This window comes from Cariama cristata, unplaced genomic scaffold (genome assembly GCF_000690535.1).
Source record: "Cariama cristata isolate BGI_N322 unplaced genomic scaffold, ASM69053v1 scaffold14832, whole genome shotgun sequence".
Lineage (NCBI taxonomy): Eukaryota > Metazoa > Chordata > Aves > Cariamiformes > Cariamidae > Cariama > Cariama cristata.
The window spans coordinates 1,190-21,446 of NW_009603333.1; the positions used below are offsets into that span (position 1 = coordinate 1,190).

At 35.9% G+C, this 20,257-nt stretch overlaps 1 protein-coding gene across 1 annotated transcript; it reads right to left on the bottom strand.

Moving 5' to 3' along the window:
• Positions 1-420: 420 nt before the first annotated feature.
• GKAP1 (G kinase anchoring protein 1) lies at positions 421-19,874 on the bottom strand (the record flags this gene model as incomplete). The annotated part of the gene is made up of 10 exons (XM_009695144.1): positions 19,662-19,874; positions 17,377-17,520; positions 9,086-9,163; positions 7,395-7,518; positions 6,311-6,333; positions 5,521-5,673; positions 5,019-5,120; positions 2,982-3,042; positions 1,517-1,587; positions 421-554 (listed from the first exon to the last, which is right to left on the bottom strand). Coding segments are annotated over exons 1-10 (1,103 nt in total), but the record flags the coding sequence as incomplete, so codon positions are not given.
• Between the last annotated feature and the right edge of the window lie 383 nt (positions 19,875-20,257).

Sequence of the window (20,257 nt, forward strand, 5' to 3'; positions counted from 1 at the left end):
TACTATAAAGTTAGCTGAAACTCACTAAGAGTTGCATTAGCAGCCAAGCTGAACAAAACAGCATATGCTCAGTCACAAGACACTGATCTTATCACTCTTATTCTGACACAACTTGTGAATCTCCTACAAAGATTTGGCTAGAGACAGAACTAAGAGAACCAAAGAAGGAATGTGGCAAAAGCCATGAAGTCTACGCTTAGTCCAGTTACAGACAGAGAGTTAAACCAACTTGTTGCTTGAAGTATGTTTACTGACTAGCATACTTCAAGAAGTTTTGGAGTGCAAAACAGGTGGTAGACTTCAACTTGCTAAACCTGTGCTTTAGTTTTGCCACTCGTTTTTCTCCTATAATATGAATGGCTGATTTTTTTTTTTTAACTGGAAAAATTAGAGCTAATAGGTCAGTTCAGAGTATGTTACCTCATGATAGCCTCGGCTACATCAAGAACAGGTAAGCTTACAGAGAAAATAACTACCTGATATTTTGTCAATTCCACTTGCAGTAGTTTCACTTTGGTTCTTTCTTGCTCTAATGCAGCATGAAGTGTAGTTACCTAAAAACATACAGAATATGAATTTATAAAATATTCTTAACATCTGTGAGTTTATCAAGTCAATGTTGTTCTCTATTAGTATTGTATTGGAGAAACAGGTAATACATGCTGAGTTCAAGAGTCAGTACTGCTATCATTGTGCATGAACTGAAAGTACAAGTAAAACATTCTTTAATGACTTATTTCCCAGGCAACATTTACTGATATAAAAAAAGCTATAAAGTTAGAAACTCCTCCAGCTTTTGGACTCTGCGTTGATTTATTCCACTTAACTGATGTAGTATTACACAACACAGATAAGTTATTACTTCACCCTCAAAAACCAGTACTGTGTTACATGTAAGACGTTTGGACAAGTCAAGGGCTTAGAACTAACAGTCGCTGTGGATCAAAAACTAAGCATGGATGTCTTGCATGCTCTCTACTACAGTGACTTGCCAACTGACACGTTGTAAGTAATTTGTAGCTCATTTGTGTTTGTAAACTTGAGACTAGAAATCAAAAAACAAAACAACAAAAAACCCAAACCACCTAGGAAAGAAGCATCTTCTGAAGCATCTTTCTGAGCTTCGTAGCTTGAGTTACCAGAGAATGATACTCCTAAGGTGCTGTTCAGGGCAAAATAATTTCAGGCATGCTGAAGTCTGCTGTCTTTCCAGAAATAGTTCTAAGTGAGTCACACTCGAGATCTCTTGTGCAACTTGGTGTAGGTGAACCTGCTTTGGGAGGGAGGTTGGACTAGATGGTCTCCAGAGGTCCCTTATAACTCCGACCACTCTCTGATTTACATAATACATGCCCTCTGACACACACACTGCAGGGCTAAGGATGAAATGTAACATTATTTGCTTCAAATAAGTTTTTTGTTTCAGCTTCCTCCCTCCCCCGCCTCTACCACTGCCTTAAATAAATAGCACCTTTGAAATACCCATGAAATTTTACATTTAGAAATCCTTGCTTACCTGTACAGTCAATTCATTTTTGATAACTTGAGATTCATCAGCCAGTAGGAGTACTTCTGCTTTGTCTTTCACTACAGAGAGAGAAAGATACAGCGTGAGGATCTTTCTAGATTTAGAGGTCTTCATCTGCAATAGCACCATGACATCACTTTATTTCACCATTTTGTTACCTCTAAATTAAACACCAGCTTCACGAAAAGAACAGTAGATGTCAATCAAAACCAAACCATCAGCTACCAGTGTCATTAATAACAGCTTGAAAAATTCTGGAGATTAAACCCCAACCTTGCACTACTTAACTCCACACTCAGCCCTGTAAGCAGCATGGATTGTCCATTGTGAACAAAGTCCATCAGAAAACTGCGTATTGGCAATGGATCAAGATTTGGGATCATACATTTCACATACAAGCTCAGTCTGGTTTTTTCAAGGCTCAGTTCTGCCATGAACTTTCTTCTCCCCAAAATACAGAATACTCAGTCTGTAGAAAAACACAAAATTGCTCGTTTTATAGTACATTATATTCCACAAACAAAGAAAAAAAATATTCAGAACTTCACCTCTTTCCTCTCAAGATGAAAATATTTCATCTTGGCTCAGGCACTGACCTGAAGTAATAAAGTTCCAAGTTAAAATTGCAAAGAACATTTGAACTAGCTTAGACATACTTTGAAGAAAAAAAAAAACTGAGCTCTTTTCTAGCTGAAAATTTATCCCAGAGAAGAAACTACATAAGAGCTAAATTAAGAAATTGAAAACCAAAAGCAATTTTGTAACAAAAGTAGTGTGGCTAGCATCATAGACTCAAACAATTTCATCAAGCAAGATTAGGAATATTAAAGGATAACTATGCATAACAACTATAAAGATACTAGGATATTTACATATATACAAGTGTATATATACACACATTTTTTTCCCCAAACTTTGAGAAACTCTGAATCATAAAGACTCTGAATATTGTTATACAGAAAAAAATTATCACACAGTTGCATATATAATGCTGTGGTTTAGGTATCCCTATTCATTGTGTGGCAAAAGACTTGCTTAGGTGTAGAATGATATTTCCAGCAGATCAAAGCACAGCTTGCAAAGATGCAAGTACCGAACAGTTTTCCTCAAGCGTGTCTAAACAGATACTATGATGAGATCAGTCCAGAACAGATAGCTGTCACTAGCAAAAGAAAGTCTAACTCAAAGAATCATTGTACCTAAAACATAACTGAACAGTTTATATTTCAAAAGAATGTTCTCAACATGCAACTGATTATTTCATTACATAATAACAGAAATGAGTACTGTGTGGTCCACCAAATTCTGTAGCTCACTGGAGTTGCTGCAAATTAATAGCTTAGTTGTTTATAGCTGTTACTGAGTCACGTTATTTTTAAAAATAAGTTGCTTTGAAAGTTCCTTTCATGTTTTAAAAAGAACATTTAAGTTTCCTGATAAAACTCTTACTTACTTTCACGTTGCATCATCTTCAGAAGCTGCGCATTTCTTGCTTTTACTTCTTTATACTTTGCCTGTATTAAAGAGATTGAATTATTACATGTATACCCTACTAAAAAAGTATTCTATAAAGCAAGCATGACTTAGAGTCAGACTTACGAGTTTAAAATTATTACTTCTGCAGAGAATCTAATCATAGAATCACAGAATCATTTAGGTTGAAAAAGACCTTTAAGATTTATCTATGTCTTAATTGAAACACAAAGTTAGGAATACTCAACAGGAAAAGTGGATTAATAACTAAGGGGAAAAAAGAAAAAGCAAGCACAAGGCTTAGAGCAAGTTAAAATAAAGTTATGTCAGTGAATTGATAGTGCAGGAACCACCATCCAGGTCTGCCTGAAGTATATAGGCCTGTTGCATCAAGAGCTTTGTAGTTTCTCCCCTGAAAAATTACAACAATTAATGCATTTTCTAGATACCAAGATAGTATAAATAGTTTGCCATTATTACTTGGCAAGTAGGACAAGACCCCACTGCTCTACAGATTACTTTGTTCAGTAGTTACTACATTACAGTTTCTTTCCTTTTCAACTCTTTAGAGTTCACTACTCAAGAACCTATTTTTGCTGTTTTTTCCAATCTATCTGATACCACCACACTTTCTCCGTAAGTCAGTCTTTTCCTTAATTGGCCACCAATGTCAGTTCTAGCCATTTATCTTAGCTGTAAACTTATTTTTCCGGTCACAAGTCTCTTCATACAGTTTGCTCTTGCAGGCTTTTGAAAAAAATTTAATTTTAGACATACTACTTTTGTAATGCAGACGCTACTATCTTTCCCTGGGAGTATCACACCAGTCCTTGAGAATAATTAACTTACATTTAAGCCAGACCTTTCATGGACACCTAAAACTGTATTAAGTCTCTGGACAAGTTCATAAAATTAAACAGCTGTATCATCATCCATCACCTCACCAGTATCCTTATGCATTGCTTTTATTCTGTCAAATGTGATCAAGTGCTGACAGTGGTAAATATCAATGGTTTTATACTTTAAAATTTCACCTGGGGATTCCAACTTTAGTATACAGTGAAAACAGTTGTTAACAAAGTTCATGTCTTTATTACTACAAATAAAAGTACTTCTTTGAAGCATCAGAAAACTCCCAGTCTGTCAACCTGCTCAGTCCACTGTAAGCAATGAATAAAAATTTTAATAAATAAATAATTCTATGCTGGTTTAATGTATTTTGTTTCAATGCCAGTTCCTCATGGAAATTTCGCCCTTCTGCTCTAAGCACTATCCAGACAATGCTAACATGGACTGAAAACAGGGAGACAGATATTTTCCCTAGCTACTCCAGTATATAGCAATACCATGTAATTATGAATTACCAAATATTTTTTCCCTGGTGTGTTTTAGCATCTGGTGAATCTGATTTCCAATTTCCAATTCTGTATGTAATAGGAAAAGATACAACAAAATACAGGACTCCATTCTTGTTACACTGCAGCTTTAAAGGAACTTCTCTTAAACCTGACAAAGTATTCATTGATTTCTTTAATCACTTCAAATATTGGACTGAATCTACAAAAAATCCCAACAAAATGTATTTCTTAAATGGAAGAACAGCTGAGTAGAATTTAAAAAACAAATAGGTTGGAAAAACCCCCAAAAGTCCAACTTCCTGCTCAAAGCAGAGCTAACTTCCAAGGCAGATCAGATTGCTCAAGATCTTGCCTAGTCTTAGATTTTTTGACCATGAAAAAGCAATACTAGCAAACAAGTAGTGATTGATATTCCAGATATGAAGTTTCTTTCTGGATGCTTTGTCTTGATTCTTTTAATTATTTTTAGATGCTTAACTTACTTGCCAAGAAAGACTGCTTCATGTGGTACTGAAGGAATAATTTGCTCTGTAAGTACCTAATCTGTGTACAGTCTAAAGCATCTCTACACACTGGTCACATTTTAATAAATACTTTGTTTCAAATATATGGTAATGTTAAATTTTGTCTACTATTTGAAGGTATTATCAGCTACATACCTCCCACTGAGTTACTGTATTTTTCAGTCGCTCAATTTCTGCATCTTTCTTTTCAAGCTCAAGCTTTAGTCGTTCTGTTTTTCCATCTTTCAAAACACTCTCCTATAAGCAAGAAAACAATCACTTCTTAATAATTTAGTCATGTGAATTTGATTCTTGGGAAAGGCAACCGATTTGTTTGTTAGAAAAGAGAACTTTTGATCAAAACTAAAGAGGTATATATGAATAGATACCAAAAGGATAAGAAATGTAGTGATAAATATTGGCATTTTCTGTGGAGCAGAAGTTATTTCAATTGTAAGTGTTTCATGTTAAGAAAATCACATCATTTAAATACCTCTTCAGATAGATAAAAATATTACAGTGTTGTAGGTTTTTTAATTCTTTAAGATTATCATGATTTTGATTTGTGCTTTCTTCTACTCAGGTGCTCCCTTCTAATCATTGAATAAGCTCCATTAGGCAAACTTCTTCACTTCAGAATGACTGCTGGTTTACATGCCTGGTTGTGTTCATGAGATGTGCAGTTATCCGTTTCACTGTAACCACTGAGCTGGACTCTCCCTTTCTCTCTCTGAAGCATTCTGTGAACATCGCCTTTCAGCCTGTTGAAAAATCCTTCATCATGCAATGAAGACTGGGAAAAGTTCAGTTCCTGTCAAAGATAAGTACTATAATATAACTTCCTTTACATACAAGTTAATATTGAGCTAGAAATCAACATGTTTAAAAAAATAGGTTAAGTTATGGAAAATCATTACACCTAGATATTGTTTTATGTTGTACATCCTGAGAATCCTGTGACTTCCACCTAGAGAATATGATACCAACTGAAGAGCCTAGAAATTAATTAACAGTTAACATTTAGCTGATGAGATTACACAAAAGCATGAAGTTGGAATTTAATAATTTTGCACTATGACTACACTAATTTATGTTCTATTCTTCCCTCTAAAAGTTTTAGTATTTGTGGACTGCACCAAACATAGTAGCATCAGAGTACTTTCTTACCTAATTTGCTTTTCTTTTTTGTACTAGTTTGTACTTTTTAACATGTTTCTAAATCTGCAAGTTGCATCAAAGACTATCTGCCAGGACTAAGTTCTCAAGATACAAGAACTGCAGACATACATCTCTATTAAATCTACATCTGAAAAATTTTCCAAATGGAAACCAGTCAGTTTCAGAATGTACAACTGATTGTTGCTACACGAAGTGCCAAAATAATTACCCTCTAAATGTAAGAGGTTTTGTTTTTTTTTTTAAAATAAACTAGTCTGATTAATACTTACCTCATGTTTTTTAGCAAGGCTATCTGAAAAGAATAGGAAAAAAAATGACATCAATAAGTTACATAAATCTTGTTCAGCTGACTATTGAAACAAGACATTTTGAAAAGTGTGGGGGGGGAACCCATCTATTTGGTTCCTCAACATTAACTCTCCTCTCAAAGTCACAATAAAAAAAAAGTCATTACTAAAGCATTACAAGCCAATATTATAAACTATGTATTACATCAATCCCTGTATTTGTATCTTCTCCCAGATCTTTCAGACTATTTAATCAAAAGCAGCATCCATATTTGTTTGCTTCAGTCAAAGTGGAGGGCAATGTCTTCAGTACAGACACTTAACAAATCTGTTGATTTGTTTCTTTTTAAGTCTAGGCTTTTACAGCATGTATCTCACCGTATACCTCAATGCCTTCCATGTCTTCCAGACCGCTGTGGTTTCAATCTTTTCCCTCTATTCAGATTACTTGGAAATAATGTGTTTGATAAATATTGTAGATTTATATAAAAACAATCCTTAAAAGAAAAACCTTCAAAAACAAATTACTTTCTTCCTTTTCTAGCATCTACTTTGATTTCTTCACTAAAATTCAGAATCTGCTCTATAGACACAGGTGAAGGAATTTTAAATGTATAAATGATGCATATGATGAGTATATATAAGTTATTTCAATATTTACTCATCTTAATAAAAGCCAGTATCATGAAGACAGACAAACAATGACTTGCTATTATCCAGGAAAGAGAGAAACTCAGTTGCCTGAGGAGTGCAAACTTAGTAAAACAAAAAACCCACTTAGATTTTTAAAAAAAAAAAGTCACATTAAGAGTGTTTGAGTCCACCACCCACCCCAGGGACACTACATGAAATTATGTTTTCCTTAACCTTTTTTTCCTGCTAAACTAGCTCATTATTACATAATGAGCATTTAGCTTATAGACTCACTAGGACACACTAACTGCAACTCATTTAGTGTTGGTTTAAATACAGTATTAATGAACAGAGACAGAAGGGCATTTTGCTGTTAGCATATACACTATGAAAGTTCCAAGTAGAACAGCTCATATGGTATGATAAGGCATACCTATATTACTGTCTGACTGGAAGTCTTTCAGAGACACAGCGAGAGGTTTGTCTTTTCCTTGCTGGTTCTTTTTCTTAGTCACAGACTTTGACTGAGGTGAAGTATTTTCAACGTTTTCATATTCCTAGAAGAATAAAGTCCCACTGGCATAACTTTCAATACCCAAATATTTTTTCCTGAAGCTTTATAAAGAAAAAAACCAGTGACAATGTACTAAAGGAGATTTTAGCCTGAACAGTAATTTGCAGGCTTCAGATTGGTTTAAAGACTGCAAGACATATCAGCAATTAAGCATCAAATCTGTTCTCTGAAATAGAGCACTGCTCTTCACTAAACAGCAAATGAATTATCAGCCTGACTTCCTCAATCACCTGTATCAATTTTTATCCAGAAGTCAGTCAAATGCAGGAAGGCAGAGTGCTACACAATGCAGCTTAGTACTTTCTTTAAAAAGCAGAGGTCTACTGTATCTTCTTTTTATTCTCAAAATATGCTTACTCATCCAGTAGAAGTCAGAGAGCTATTCGTGTGCAGCAATGCTCTACCAATTGACCTTACTCCTATTGAAACCTGACAGCCTGGTACTGATACTCAATGGTCCATTCCAACCTAATAGATTCTGTGATTCTGTATATGATAGCCATTTGAACAAGAGTCCCACCTCCCCACACATCTACATTAAACATTCTTAGCAAGTTATCAGTCCCAGTTGTTAAAAATAAACCTAAACACTAATTAATTAAATATTTAATTAAGGTTAAAAATAATCTTAAATGTTAAATAATCTTAAGAAAAAAATGTTATATAGAAAGCAAAGATGGAAGTGGGGTGCTTTTCTTTCCATAGGAAGAAGATTTGAATATATAGTGTATATTTTAAATTATTCAGAGGTATTTCTCAACAAGTCTATAAATGATGTTATGCTACTATGCTTGAAGATTGTCTTCAGCTTAAAAAAAACTTTTAGTATGTAAGTTAAAATTTATCCTTGGTTTTCAAGAACTATGGTACCCTCCCCCTCAAAAAATGAAGTATTTTATAGAGATATTTGCACAAAAGTGCACAGGCCATTCTTATTTCTCCATGATGCTTAATTATATTTAAGTTCATATATTTTCGTAAGTTTTAACTGGCGCCTGATTTATTGCAAATAAGAAGCACATTCCTGTTAGAAATAAAATTTTCATCTAAGTATACTTTTTCAGAACAATTCTTCAGTGTTCCATAAGAACTACTCAGAAAACAGCATCCTGACCAGCCAAGAAATTCTATACAGCTTATTAGAACTAAAATATTTACACTTAAAACAGAGAACAGATATTAGCAACCATAACTAACACTTTGAGGCCTAAGGAGAATAAGTGGTTTGATTCTCTTACTCTTCAAGTGGGCTGGATTTTTTCTGAGGAAGGTCAGGATCTCTTGTACTCTTTCAGTGCATTTATATGTCAGAAAATTGAAAAAGTAAAACTAATTTTCCACCTGTACAAGCCAATTAAAAAAACTACAGACCACCCAATACTATTACATATGGTTTCTTTCAAATCCAGTATCTCTCTGAACTCATAAGCATCTGAACAGTGTAAGCAAATAATTTACATTTAAAAAATGGTACTTTCAGGAGATTTGATTTTTAATATTCAAGCCTCAAACTTGTACAGTTTTTGCATTAGGATAAATTCTGCAAATACCTTTTTGTGCTCTTCGTATTCCAGTTTGCTTAGCAGCAATGCTTTTTCAAGATCACCTTCAAACATTTCAGATGTCAGCTGAAGAAACAAAATTAACGTATTTCATGTGACTAGTTAAAAAAGGCAGCAGACAAAACCACTAAGACCATACTAAAATTTCAGTTTCAATACACATACCACTACAATTGCCAAAAAGCTAAGTTTCACCAATGTGACATACGGCATTATTAACAGCTAATATACCTTTTTGTACCGTAAGTAACAAAATATCTTGGCTTCAGGAAACTTTGTGATGGATGTAAGCATAGAGTACATTGCACACATCTTTATGTAATACAGTTACCATCTTGATGATTTGTTTACATGAGATTTCTTTAAAATAATTTTTATTTTTAGTCTGAAACATGAAAACCAGAGGCTGTTAAAGGATGAAAAAGGTCATTGAAGACTACCAGAAAGTCTAAGCGCTCATGCACTGCAGTGAAAAGATTAGGTTACACACACTTTATTTTCATCTTAAAAGGAGAGCAGAACTAAGAAAACCTGAATTATTTCAAGATGTTTTCTCTTTCATTTCTGAGAAGAGGAAGTAGGCAAGTCTTCTTGGGCGACGTAAAGAAAATTTGAAGCTTTCTTGGTGTAAGCTATTAAGAAAAAGAACTAGGAACACAACAGGAATGAAGGATGGGATATCTTTTTTCTTGTGTTATAGGAAAATAGGAAAGTGCAGGGAAGTCCAGCTCCTGCTGCATAGAAGGCTGAAGGATTGAATTGAGAAGACCAGTACCAGCAACAGTTCAATGGAGCCAAAAGAAGAGATTTACCTAGAGGATATAGATGCTATAGCTGAGGTAGATAGTGGATAATCTAAATGTATAAACAGCTAATAACCTATGTTACTGTTTACAGCAAAGTTAACCAAGATTAAGTTGTTCTGAATGCCAAACTCAGTTCCTTTGATGTCTACTGTCTTAAGGAATCACTACAATCCCCTCTGTGATGTGCTGCCAAATGAAAGCCTTATTTTTCATCATAGCTCTCTCCTTTTCATGCACTCAACTAAAATATTAATTAGTAAAAATAATTACCTATCATTTTCTTGTTCTTTGAATTTCAAATTGAGGTCCTTTTCATTCATTCCAGAATAAATTACAATAGCTGTTAAAGTGAATACATTACTTAAGTTATCTTAATGTACATTGCTGAAACGGGCTGCCTGACGTACACTAGCGTTTTTGTCTATAGGAACCATGTTCTGGAAAAAAAACATTACAAGTTCTCATATGCTGTACTATGCCTAAAAGTGATTTATTATATGGTGTAAAAGCACACACATTCTTCCTTATTGTTTGTTCAACAATTCCTATGATCAGTCTCACTCAAGAGAAAATTAAAAAAAGTGGCTTCTCATTTTTGCCACAGTAAATGAGCCCTTTTTGCACAGTTATTTTAAACACAGTAAAACAGTGCTCTCAGCATAAGTTGCTACAAGAATTCATGTAGACTTCAGGGTGCTGTCATTCCTAGCTTCACATTTGGCTTGTGGTTCAACCTTGGCATCGACTGATTGCACTGGGACACACTGGCAAGGTTTTTGTAGCAGGGGAGGTGGGGAAGAGCCGTGAACCCACTGCGGCAGCCATGCTGGAGGCACCTCAACACCCCAAAAGGCTGCAGGCACGGAGCAGTGGCTGGCAGGCCCAACTCTCACCAAAGCGCAACAGGTGGAGGGGCCCCCACAAATGGTCCCCCATCTCCTGCATTGCCGGCAGCCTGCAGTGAGGGGACTAGAGAACAAAGAGGGGGGAAGAGGGGTTTTGCAGCAGCCAGGGGTGGGGGTTTTTTCTGAAGAGCTTCTTTTATTTCAGTATCAGAATCAGTAATTAAAGGTTTGATAACTGACAATAAATTAAATTGACTGAAATTCTGCAAAAATCAATGAACTGTTTTTGCCCACAACTGTTGAATCCAATCTGACAATGATAGTTATCTACCAAAAATTAGGCCTTGTAGTCCACTGTACTGAAAAACAACATGAACATGATGAAAAAAGAGAGAATGGGGATTAAAAAAACCCAGACAATTAACATACAAAAATAAGGTAAACTCACAAGAAACATGAACTTAGGATTTTTACCTTTGTGTGTCTGAAAGTGCTAATTTAGCACACAAGGTCTTAAATAATTATCAAGAATTAGCACTACCACAATGTTGTTATAACTATTAAACAATCACACAAAGATTGTATTATGTGATCTCTAGTACAACAGTAACTCTATAATAATTTACTTACCTAGCAGTTGTTCAATTCAGGGCAAGACTGAGTGTTTGAAGCTAGCTACCCAAAGGTCGCTACTTCTAAGCAGCAGCAGAGTTCAGAGCTTTAGACCTGAATATTCTCAAAGCCAGACATCTCCCTCTTAGTTTCCCCAGCACATTCAGTCCTGCTTCTATGCATAGCCTGACTGTCTCAGGATAGCTAGCTATAGGCTCACTACCACTTTGAACCTATCCAAAAATCTAGAAACCACAGGTTCCTTTGTCAAGGTACTGGCAGTGCACAACCAATAGGCAAGCTCTGGAGTACATCTAATAATCATAAGAAATCAAGAACCACGCACAAAGCTCTTACAGTGACTCTTTAAAGCTCTGCTGAAGAAAGACTATACTATTTACAGAATAGCTCTATAATTAAGACAAATGGTGACAATCCTTTAAAAGCAAAGTACCAGGCAGTATGGTAATTTAGAGGGTAAATATGAAAACAGGAGCTCTTCATGAACTGGGAGATTCTCTTTGTGGAGCTGACCTCTATGGAAGCAGGGAGCCACTATTTCTCACCCAGTGCTGAGTATCACCATCCCTTGCAGTATACCACTTAAAATTTACCTCTTCATTATCAATATTGTATTACTGGACAAAGGAAACTATGGAACTAAGGGGTGAGGATTTCATGCCTTCTGAATCTGAGGCATTCAAACTCATGTCTCACTTCTCAGATAAACATGTGCCAGTTGCAACTTGAACCTTCCTGCCAGTTTCTCCAGGTCAGAAGGGACGCTTTTATTAAATCTTATGATACAGTCACCATGATTTTAAGAAAAAACAACACAGAGACAGCACAACAGTTAAAAGCACTAGTTGACATTTGATGCAACCTTGACTAAACAGGTTTTCTGTCAAACAAACCTGTCAAAAAAATTGTCATACATGTGGAATAATGCCATTTTGTTTGGGAATTCTGCATTCTCAAGTCTGCTGAATCAACTTTGTAGCTGGTCCCGTCTTTCCCGTAACAAATAATCAGACTTTTCATAAGCTTCCAACACTTCTCATCTTCATCTCAAAAGAATACCTTATCTCTTCTTCCTACTACAGGAACCTCCTGTTTTAACTACTGTCTCTTGCTAATTTTAAGAGTGGTACTATTGTGGGCTTCGAGATGGTTTAACTGATTCTTCCTTTAACACATAGCACACCAACATAAGCATGGCTCCTCTGTCTTTTCCTTTATGTTTTTTTCTCTGTATCTGCCTCTAATATAACAACTTGTTCTTAAAAAGCTATACATAGACCCTATCAAGTTGATATTACTAAAGTGATGGTAATGACATAATAAGCTGGTACATGAGCAACAGCTGATAATGACTAACACCCTCCACAGGAGGCTTCATTCTTTGTCAGAATTCAAGATTCAATGGGCTGAGAGGAGCAGGACCTCACTGCTAAATGGCTAAGACACTTGACTTATACAGGGTAATTCCTGCATACACATGTGTACCATGCAACATCCCCCAATAAAAGTAAGGCAGGTTTGGTGGGATGGAACAGTGCAGATGCAAATAACCCTGCAGGCATACTTTTGGAACAGTCGTAGTAAGGGAAAGAGAAGAGCTTGGAGTATGAACATCCCAAATTTTATTTCAAGTCCTTTAACAACTAAACTACACAGAAGCTAAACAAGTGCCTGCCCCACCTCCTCTTGGGTTGTTTAGAGAATATAACTGAATGGGCAATGTTTTGAACAAATGTGAGGAAAAACTACCTGCAGCCCTCAGTAACGTATCACTTCTGAGTCCCTGTGCTCTGATCAACTAGACAGATTATTGCTCAGCAGATTTGCTTGTTCAGACCTACTCCAAAGCATATGCTTTTCTTCATCCATTACTATGCTCAAAGCATCAAGCTTCTAATACTTGTACCTTGTGTCTGTAATTAAATTTACCTTAAGATCACAATTCTTTAAATCAGAGTTACCCATGGATTCTTCAAATTATAGTCTCACAGAACATAACAAATAATCATCTAACAGAAGTGACGCACAAACACACACTAACTCGTTACTTCAAAAAAGCAACATTGAATGCATATCCTGAAAGGGAACTGTTATGACAATCTCAGCAACAAGATTACAGACAAGAGAACAGGTTATTACTGAAACTGTTGGTGATCAAATTAAATAGATATAATAAAGCATAGCTGTGGATACTGAAAGCTCATGGTTCTTTGTGTGCTACTGGCCTTTACTTCCTAATTTTTATTTCAGGGTCACAAGTCCTTTACTGCCTTGTTAGTAGGCTACTGCGGAAATCAGTGGGGACTCACAGCCTTTTAGTAATTCTCCTTAAAAACCTAAAAATGCCTATGCCATAATTAAACTTAATTCCTCACCATTTTCACTTGTGTCCCTTTTTCCCCTCATAAGAAAACAAGCTAATTCAATGCCTGCCAGTGCTGTAATACATGGGCAGCATCCTCAAACAGTGAAATAAGAGTTTTAAAATTAATCTTATTGATTATGGATATTTTATTGAGCATGTGATAAATAATAATGTAGTTTTGCTTAAGCCGTAACACATAGGCGGTCAGAAAGAATGTAAGTTTCCAAGAACCCAAGTATGGGGACAGAGACAGGGAAATGTGTATTTGGGTATAGGGTCAAGCTGCTTTAGCTGATACCACTTATCTTAGCTTGATTGGCACCTTCCTGCCTTTATATGGAAGAAGGAGAACATTACCTGTCAACTTGCAGTTTTGTTATGTAGCTGGAGCATACAGCGCAGGCACAGGAATAAGGAGGTGAAGAGTTCAACTGAGAGGAAGACTTTGAGCCTTCACCCCATGACCCTCAAAGAAGACCCCCAGACAACAGTGCGCAGACACAAGTGGGAGGGCATAGATGTAAATAACTTCAAGGAAATCATCTGAATATGTCTAAGACGTCCGAGAAATGGCATGAATATGAATGACTGTCCTAAAGAAATATGTAGAAGTGAGACCAACCAGTGTGCATGCAGGAGGGTCATGGAGGTGATCTCCTGTGCACCCAGCGCTGAAATAAAACTTTGCTTCACAGACTTTGTCCTCTATTAAAAACTACATAGGTGAATGTTTGTCACAAGCATATCCTAACAAGACATGCACTCCATGTTATATACTTGGAGCTATAGCAAACATTTTGATTGTTGTTCTAAGACGGGAATCACAAGTAGCAATTTCTTTTTCCACTCATCAGATTCCAATGAGTTTCTGGGTGAAGATAAAAGTAAGTTTAAAGCAGTTTGAGCAACTTTTTAGCACTTTGAGGTCTAAAACCCAATGCTTTAAATCATTTATGAACCAAAAAAGTTCATTGTAATCTCTATGGTTGCCTCAAAAGGTACTGCATCAGTGTCACATCAATAACCTGAAACAAAGTTTATTTCTTGTTTACAATATCAATACTGCAATCTAACAGTGATCATGCCGGTGTCAACCATTTCACTAAATGGTTAGTGCAGCAAAATAGAAGTTAACATAGGATTTGTTGGAAAAATATTCAAAGTCCACACTGTACCTCCATTCTTTATGCTCAGTCCACTGTGACAACAGAAAGCTGTTCAAAATGTAGCCAAGCTGCAAAACAGCCTATTCTTCAGCCTCAAGAACTGTGACAGCATTTGGTTATTCCTTTCTCCCATGAAAATAGGACAGAGATGTCTTCAGAACTATAACTATCATATGTTACAATTATGGTAACTGCTCTAAAGTTATTTTTAAAATAAAAGAATCCTATAATAACTTCACAGCCTGTATGTCAGTAAGATTGAAATTAATAAGAATTGATTGTTTATAACTAAGTTTACTTTATCTCACCATTTCATCATCCAGAAATTAGACTATAATTTTTATTTTTTACCTGCAATAATTGCTTCATACCACACAGAATGAAAAAACTGCAAGTACTGAATAAAGCCAATCTGTACCTTAAAATGTGATTCTGAAGTTAATTAGCTCTGGAAATTTTCAAAGTTATTATTAGGTCATTACTCTACTGCTAGGACAATCACCTACAAGCCTGGAAAGTTAAAAACTTGGCTGTATTTTGTTTAAGGAGGCACCTATACCAAGCCTTAGCAACACAAAAAATCAAGGTCAGTATCCAAATGTCAAGTCTTTCATCAATACGGCTTTCTATATCATGTCTTAATTAGAAGAAGCAGCAGTTCAATATCATCTTTTTCAGCGAGACAAAAGTCAAAAATTTCTCTGTAAAAGAAAATAACGTCCTCGTAGATGCCAGTATAGAAGTTCAACAGCTTCATGAACTCCAGTTGCTGTCACTTATTAGCAATTTGCCTTGAAAAAGTCTGTGCAAAGTTAAATAGTCTGAAAGGCATCTTCAAGCATAACAAGACAGCTGAATCTATTATCCACAGTGAATGAGTGCAGAGCAGACAATTATTTTAAAAGAATCTAGAAAAACAGTGTACCAAAACATTTCTTTAAGCACCATCTGAAAAAAATGACTAGAACGAATTATTTCCTTGTCCATCTATGCTATTGTCGTCACTCAACCCCAGCCAGAAACGAAACACCACACAGCCACTTGCTCACTCTTCTGCCCTTCCAGTGGAATGGGAAGGAGAATCAAAAAACAGTAAAACTTGTGGGTTGCTATAAGAACAGTTTAGTAACTAAACTAAAATGTAATATGAACCATAACAAAATATAATAATAATTGTAATGAAAAGGAATGTAACAAAAGAATAAAATGCAAGAAAAGACAAACAATGCACAATGCAATTGCTGACTACCTGCTGACCAATGCCTAAACAGTGATCCCCAAGCAGTGATCTGCCCCTCCTGGCGAATTCCTCCAGTTTATATACTGGGCATAACATTCTATGGTACAGAATGTCCCTTTGGCTAGTTCAGATCAGCTGTCCTGGCTGAGCTCCCTCCCACCTTCTTGAGCACCTCCTCATTGGCAGAGGATGGGAAACAAACAGACTTAACTTCAGATAAGCACTACCTACAGACAATTAAAACAGTGTCTTATCAACATTATTCTCACACTAAATCCTAAACATACTGCACCAGCTGCTAAACAGAAAATTAACTCTATCCCAGCTGAAACCTGGACAGTTATTTTGGCTTAAAATAGAGCAGAAGTACTGCAAACAATTAACAACATTCATATAATTTAAAACACCATACAAGAAAATCAATCACTGTACATTCTTCAGTATCAAAAAGGAGTATTTTAAAAGCTGAATTCAAATCAAGAACCAAGGCGACTCTTCCTGACATCACAAGGACAGCAAACTATTGTATTTGTTCAAGGCGAAGATTATTTTACTGTTTTGGATTAAGTGCATTTTGCTGTGATGTTTCTGTTAGTGGTAGCTCTGGCAAGAAGAAACACAGTGAAAACTTCATATTAGCCTTCATACAGGCACAGTCAGTCTTTGCTTTATCTCTGTTGTATTCTTCAAGTGTTAATGAATGCTATTAACAATATTATTACGAAAAAGATGTTGTAACATTAAAGAAACAGAGGTTCTTACACTGACAGGACTACCCTAGTGTGCTAAAGGACAGTCAGCACTCATAATTCAAGTTTCCTTTGTTACCTAGAAAGGAACTAGTTATTTCATGCCTAACAGCCCAGTTGACTATGGCTCCATACTGTATATCTATATATTGCTCCACCAAAACATCCCCAGCTTTGCTCCCACCACAGCATTTCACCATCCTTCCATGGTAGTAGTTCTACTTGTTCAAATGATAAAGATTCCTCTTACCATACTCCAGTAATCCACAGTTCAGCTATGAGGTATGCAAAAAGCAGCATGTGCTGTCTCTAAACTATATTTGACAGAAGATGTGGCCTGAATTTCCACTGAAACCTTTCCTTCTACATGACACTATTTTGTTGCTTCCTTTCCATCAATCTATCCATGAGACTTGACTTCACAGAGTAACATATTTCAGGAAAGCCAAAGATGGCTAAGTACAGTGAGCTGTACCTGCTCATCTCTTTGTCTCCACTCCTGCCAATTTTCTTCCTGAGAGTCCTTCTGAATTGCAGTGTGCAGTTTTTGTTCATGCTGAGATACACAGCCTCCATGTGAGGATTTCTGAGGAATCTTTTTAAAAGCAAGGTTTCTGAGCTGAAAAAAACAGTTATTTTTAACATTAATCAAAATGTTGACAAGTATACAGAAACAGTCTTAATGGACTAACAAAGACATTCAGACACAGGTGCTTTACCTTACTCTGTAGTTTGGGATACTTTTTCATTGGTTTATGTTATGTGGCAGTGGTGCTTCTGATCCACAGTTTTCCATAATTTTACATTATGGTGTGTACCATAAATGATTAAACAAAAATGTAAGTGTATTATTTTGCCAGCTGAAAATACTTTAAACAAATCTGAAGAGATAACTGTGTCCGACAGATTTCATGCTGGATCAGGTATTACAGTGTGCTCAGACCTGACCCAAATTAAATATAATGCCAAAGAAAAGGTAGTATACACAGATTTGGTGTCAGCAAACAGAGGAACTAGAGGTTCAGGTAGAAGAACAACCACATACACAGTCCTTACAGTTTGTCAATCTAAAGTTGGTCACATTTTAAGAACCTGCAATAAGAATTATTTTTAATTGCTGCACCATATGGATACAACAGTGCCATCTTAAAAATATCTCACATAATTATAAAATTTGATAGTGAACAAATAACCTGCAAATTCGGCAGCTCAAAGACGTTCACTGCTCAAGCTTAAACATTAGCTGACACTCTGGTCCTTACTTGGAGTGAAAATAAAGGCACCAATACAATCTACTATCAATTTAAAGACAGGGATTTCCTTAACGTAAAGGCTCCTGGAAGGGAGAAAGAAGCTTTTATCGGATGAAAGACAAAACAAAGAGAAGCAAAGTACACTAACAGTGTTCTCCTTAACATGTGTTTATCAAGCGTCACAACTCCTCCTTAAAATGGCAGCTCACCTGAGCTTAAAGTTAACTTAAAATCAGGCAATAATGCAGATACTTCAGCATAGTTTTCCTTCCTCTCCAAACAGTCCCTTGCCATACCGCCTTTTGCTCTGCTACTGTCTCTCTTGCTGCCTGCACCAGCACTACAACCCCTGCTTCCTTCTTCAGATTACACTGCTGGCAAGAACGCTGGTGCAGACCATTCTGATTTATAATTTCAGTGGAGTATAGACACAGACATTGTACATGCTGGGGTGAAGAAAATGAGTCAGCCCCTACTTGTGTCTCTGCTACCACAAGCATAAGTACCATTTCCATGCAAATGAATTTCTGTAGATATATGCAATGCATATGCATACACAGAATTCTTTTGATGGCCTTAAAAGTTTTGATGGTGTTAAGGCAGTAATAAAGAAACATCAGGGTATGCTTAGTGAAAATTTAATCTTCAGTATAAAGAACAGCATCAAAGCTGAAAAAATAAATCAGTCTACTTAACATCACTGCAACTACTAAAACAAAGTTTAAGTTTAATAGATTCTGACAGAAAAAAAATATGAGTTTGGAGGTTTTGTTTATTTTACATACTAAATTTGACAGGAGATGTTGTTTCAGGCAGAAAGATTATCTCAGATCAGTTGTCAGATACAGCAATCTAGAATTCCAATTCCCAGAATCTTGGAGCAATTCCTTCAGTTTCACGTCTCAATTTTCATTTCATGTGAGGTTTAAGAATCCCAGTATCAGAAAAGTCACCACTGTTCTTCACCCCACAATTCACACACAAAAAGGTCTCTGCATTTAATAGATTAAGGGACTGGAATGATGGATAAATCTGAAAATTACAACTGAGGAAATCAGATTTTAAAGCTTTTCAGACAGGTAGGTAGGTCTAACTATCTCCTAAAAAAGAAAAAAAAAAAGCCTTGAAAGCATCTTTGAATTTCAACATGCTGATGTCCAAGCATGCAACTAGAACTGACTACCTACAAACCTCTGAAAACAAGTTATAACCTATCAATCACTTTTTAGAAAGGTCATTCCTTTCATCAGAAATTAATTATTCAGGTGGTGCTGTCAAAAAAGTAAAACCTAGCAATTTCTTCTCATTAAACATTTTCAACTTGTGCAGTAAGGAGTATCCTACTTTTATATAGAGAATTCTTAACAATGCAAAGAAGAAATGCAGTCTCTGTGACTATGTAGCATTTGTTTCATTAAAAAAACCCAAAACAATTACTTGTCAGGGACAGAAAAAATTCTTTATCAGACAAGAACCTTACTCACTACTGAAAATAAAATCAATTTACCTCAGTGGCCTCACTCTGCTGCTGTTCTTTCTTTTTTCTCCTTTTCTTTCTTTTTTTCTCATTTGCAGATGATCTTCCCCCTGAAGCCTGAGATTTACTGGCACCTCGGCCACTTCTTCCTTTTCCACACTCCGAATCAGTATCACTTTCAACTCGTAGTAAAGCAAACCGAGATGCAGTGGTAGGAACTGAACTGGTTACAGTAGATGCCATTGCCACATCTGAAATTCTAACGAGCTGGCTTCTTTTTAGTTATTAGGTTTCCTAGGAAAGAATGAAGATAGTGTTGACCAATCAATCAATAATTCATATCTGTTCATTGCAGGACTAGTATATATAAAAAACAAAATCAGTATTATTTCTTTATATTTTTACTAAGTTTTATTATCTTAAGTATTTCAACAAGAACTACAAAAGGAAATAATAATCTATAAAACACTAGTTATTTTAGGCTGATACTTTTGTTCCTGAGCGATTATGCTTGATGGAAAAAACAAGTACAAGGCTCTGAAAGAAGTTGGTCTTCATGATCTGGAGAGGGAAAAGGGGGCAGAACTGAAAACAACATTCAGTACAGGAATAGCATAGTGCTCCAA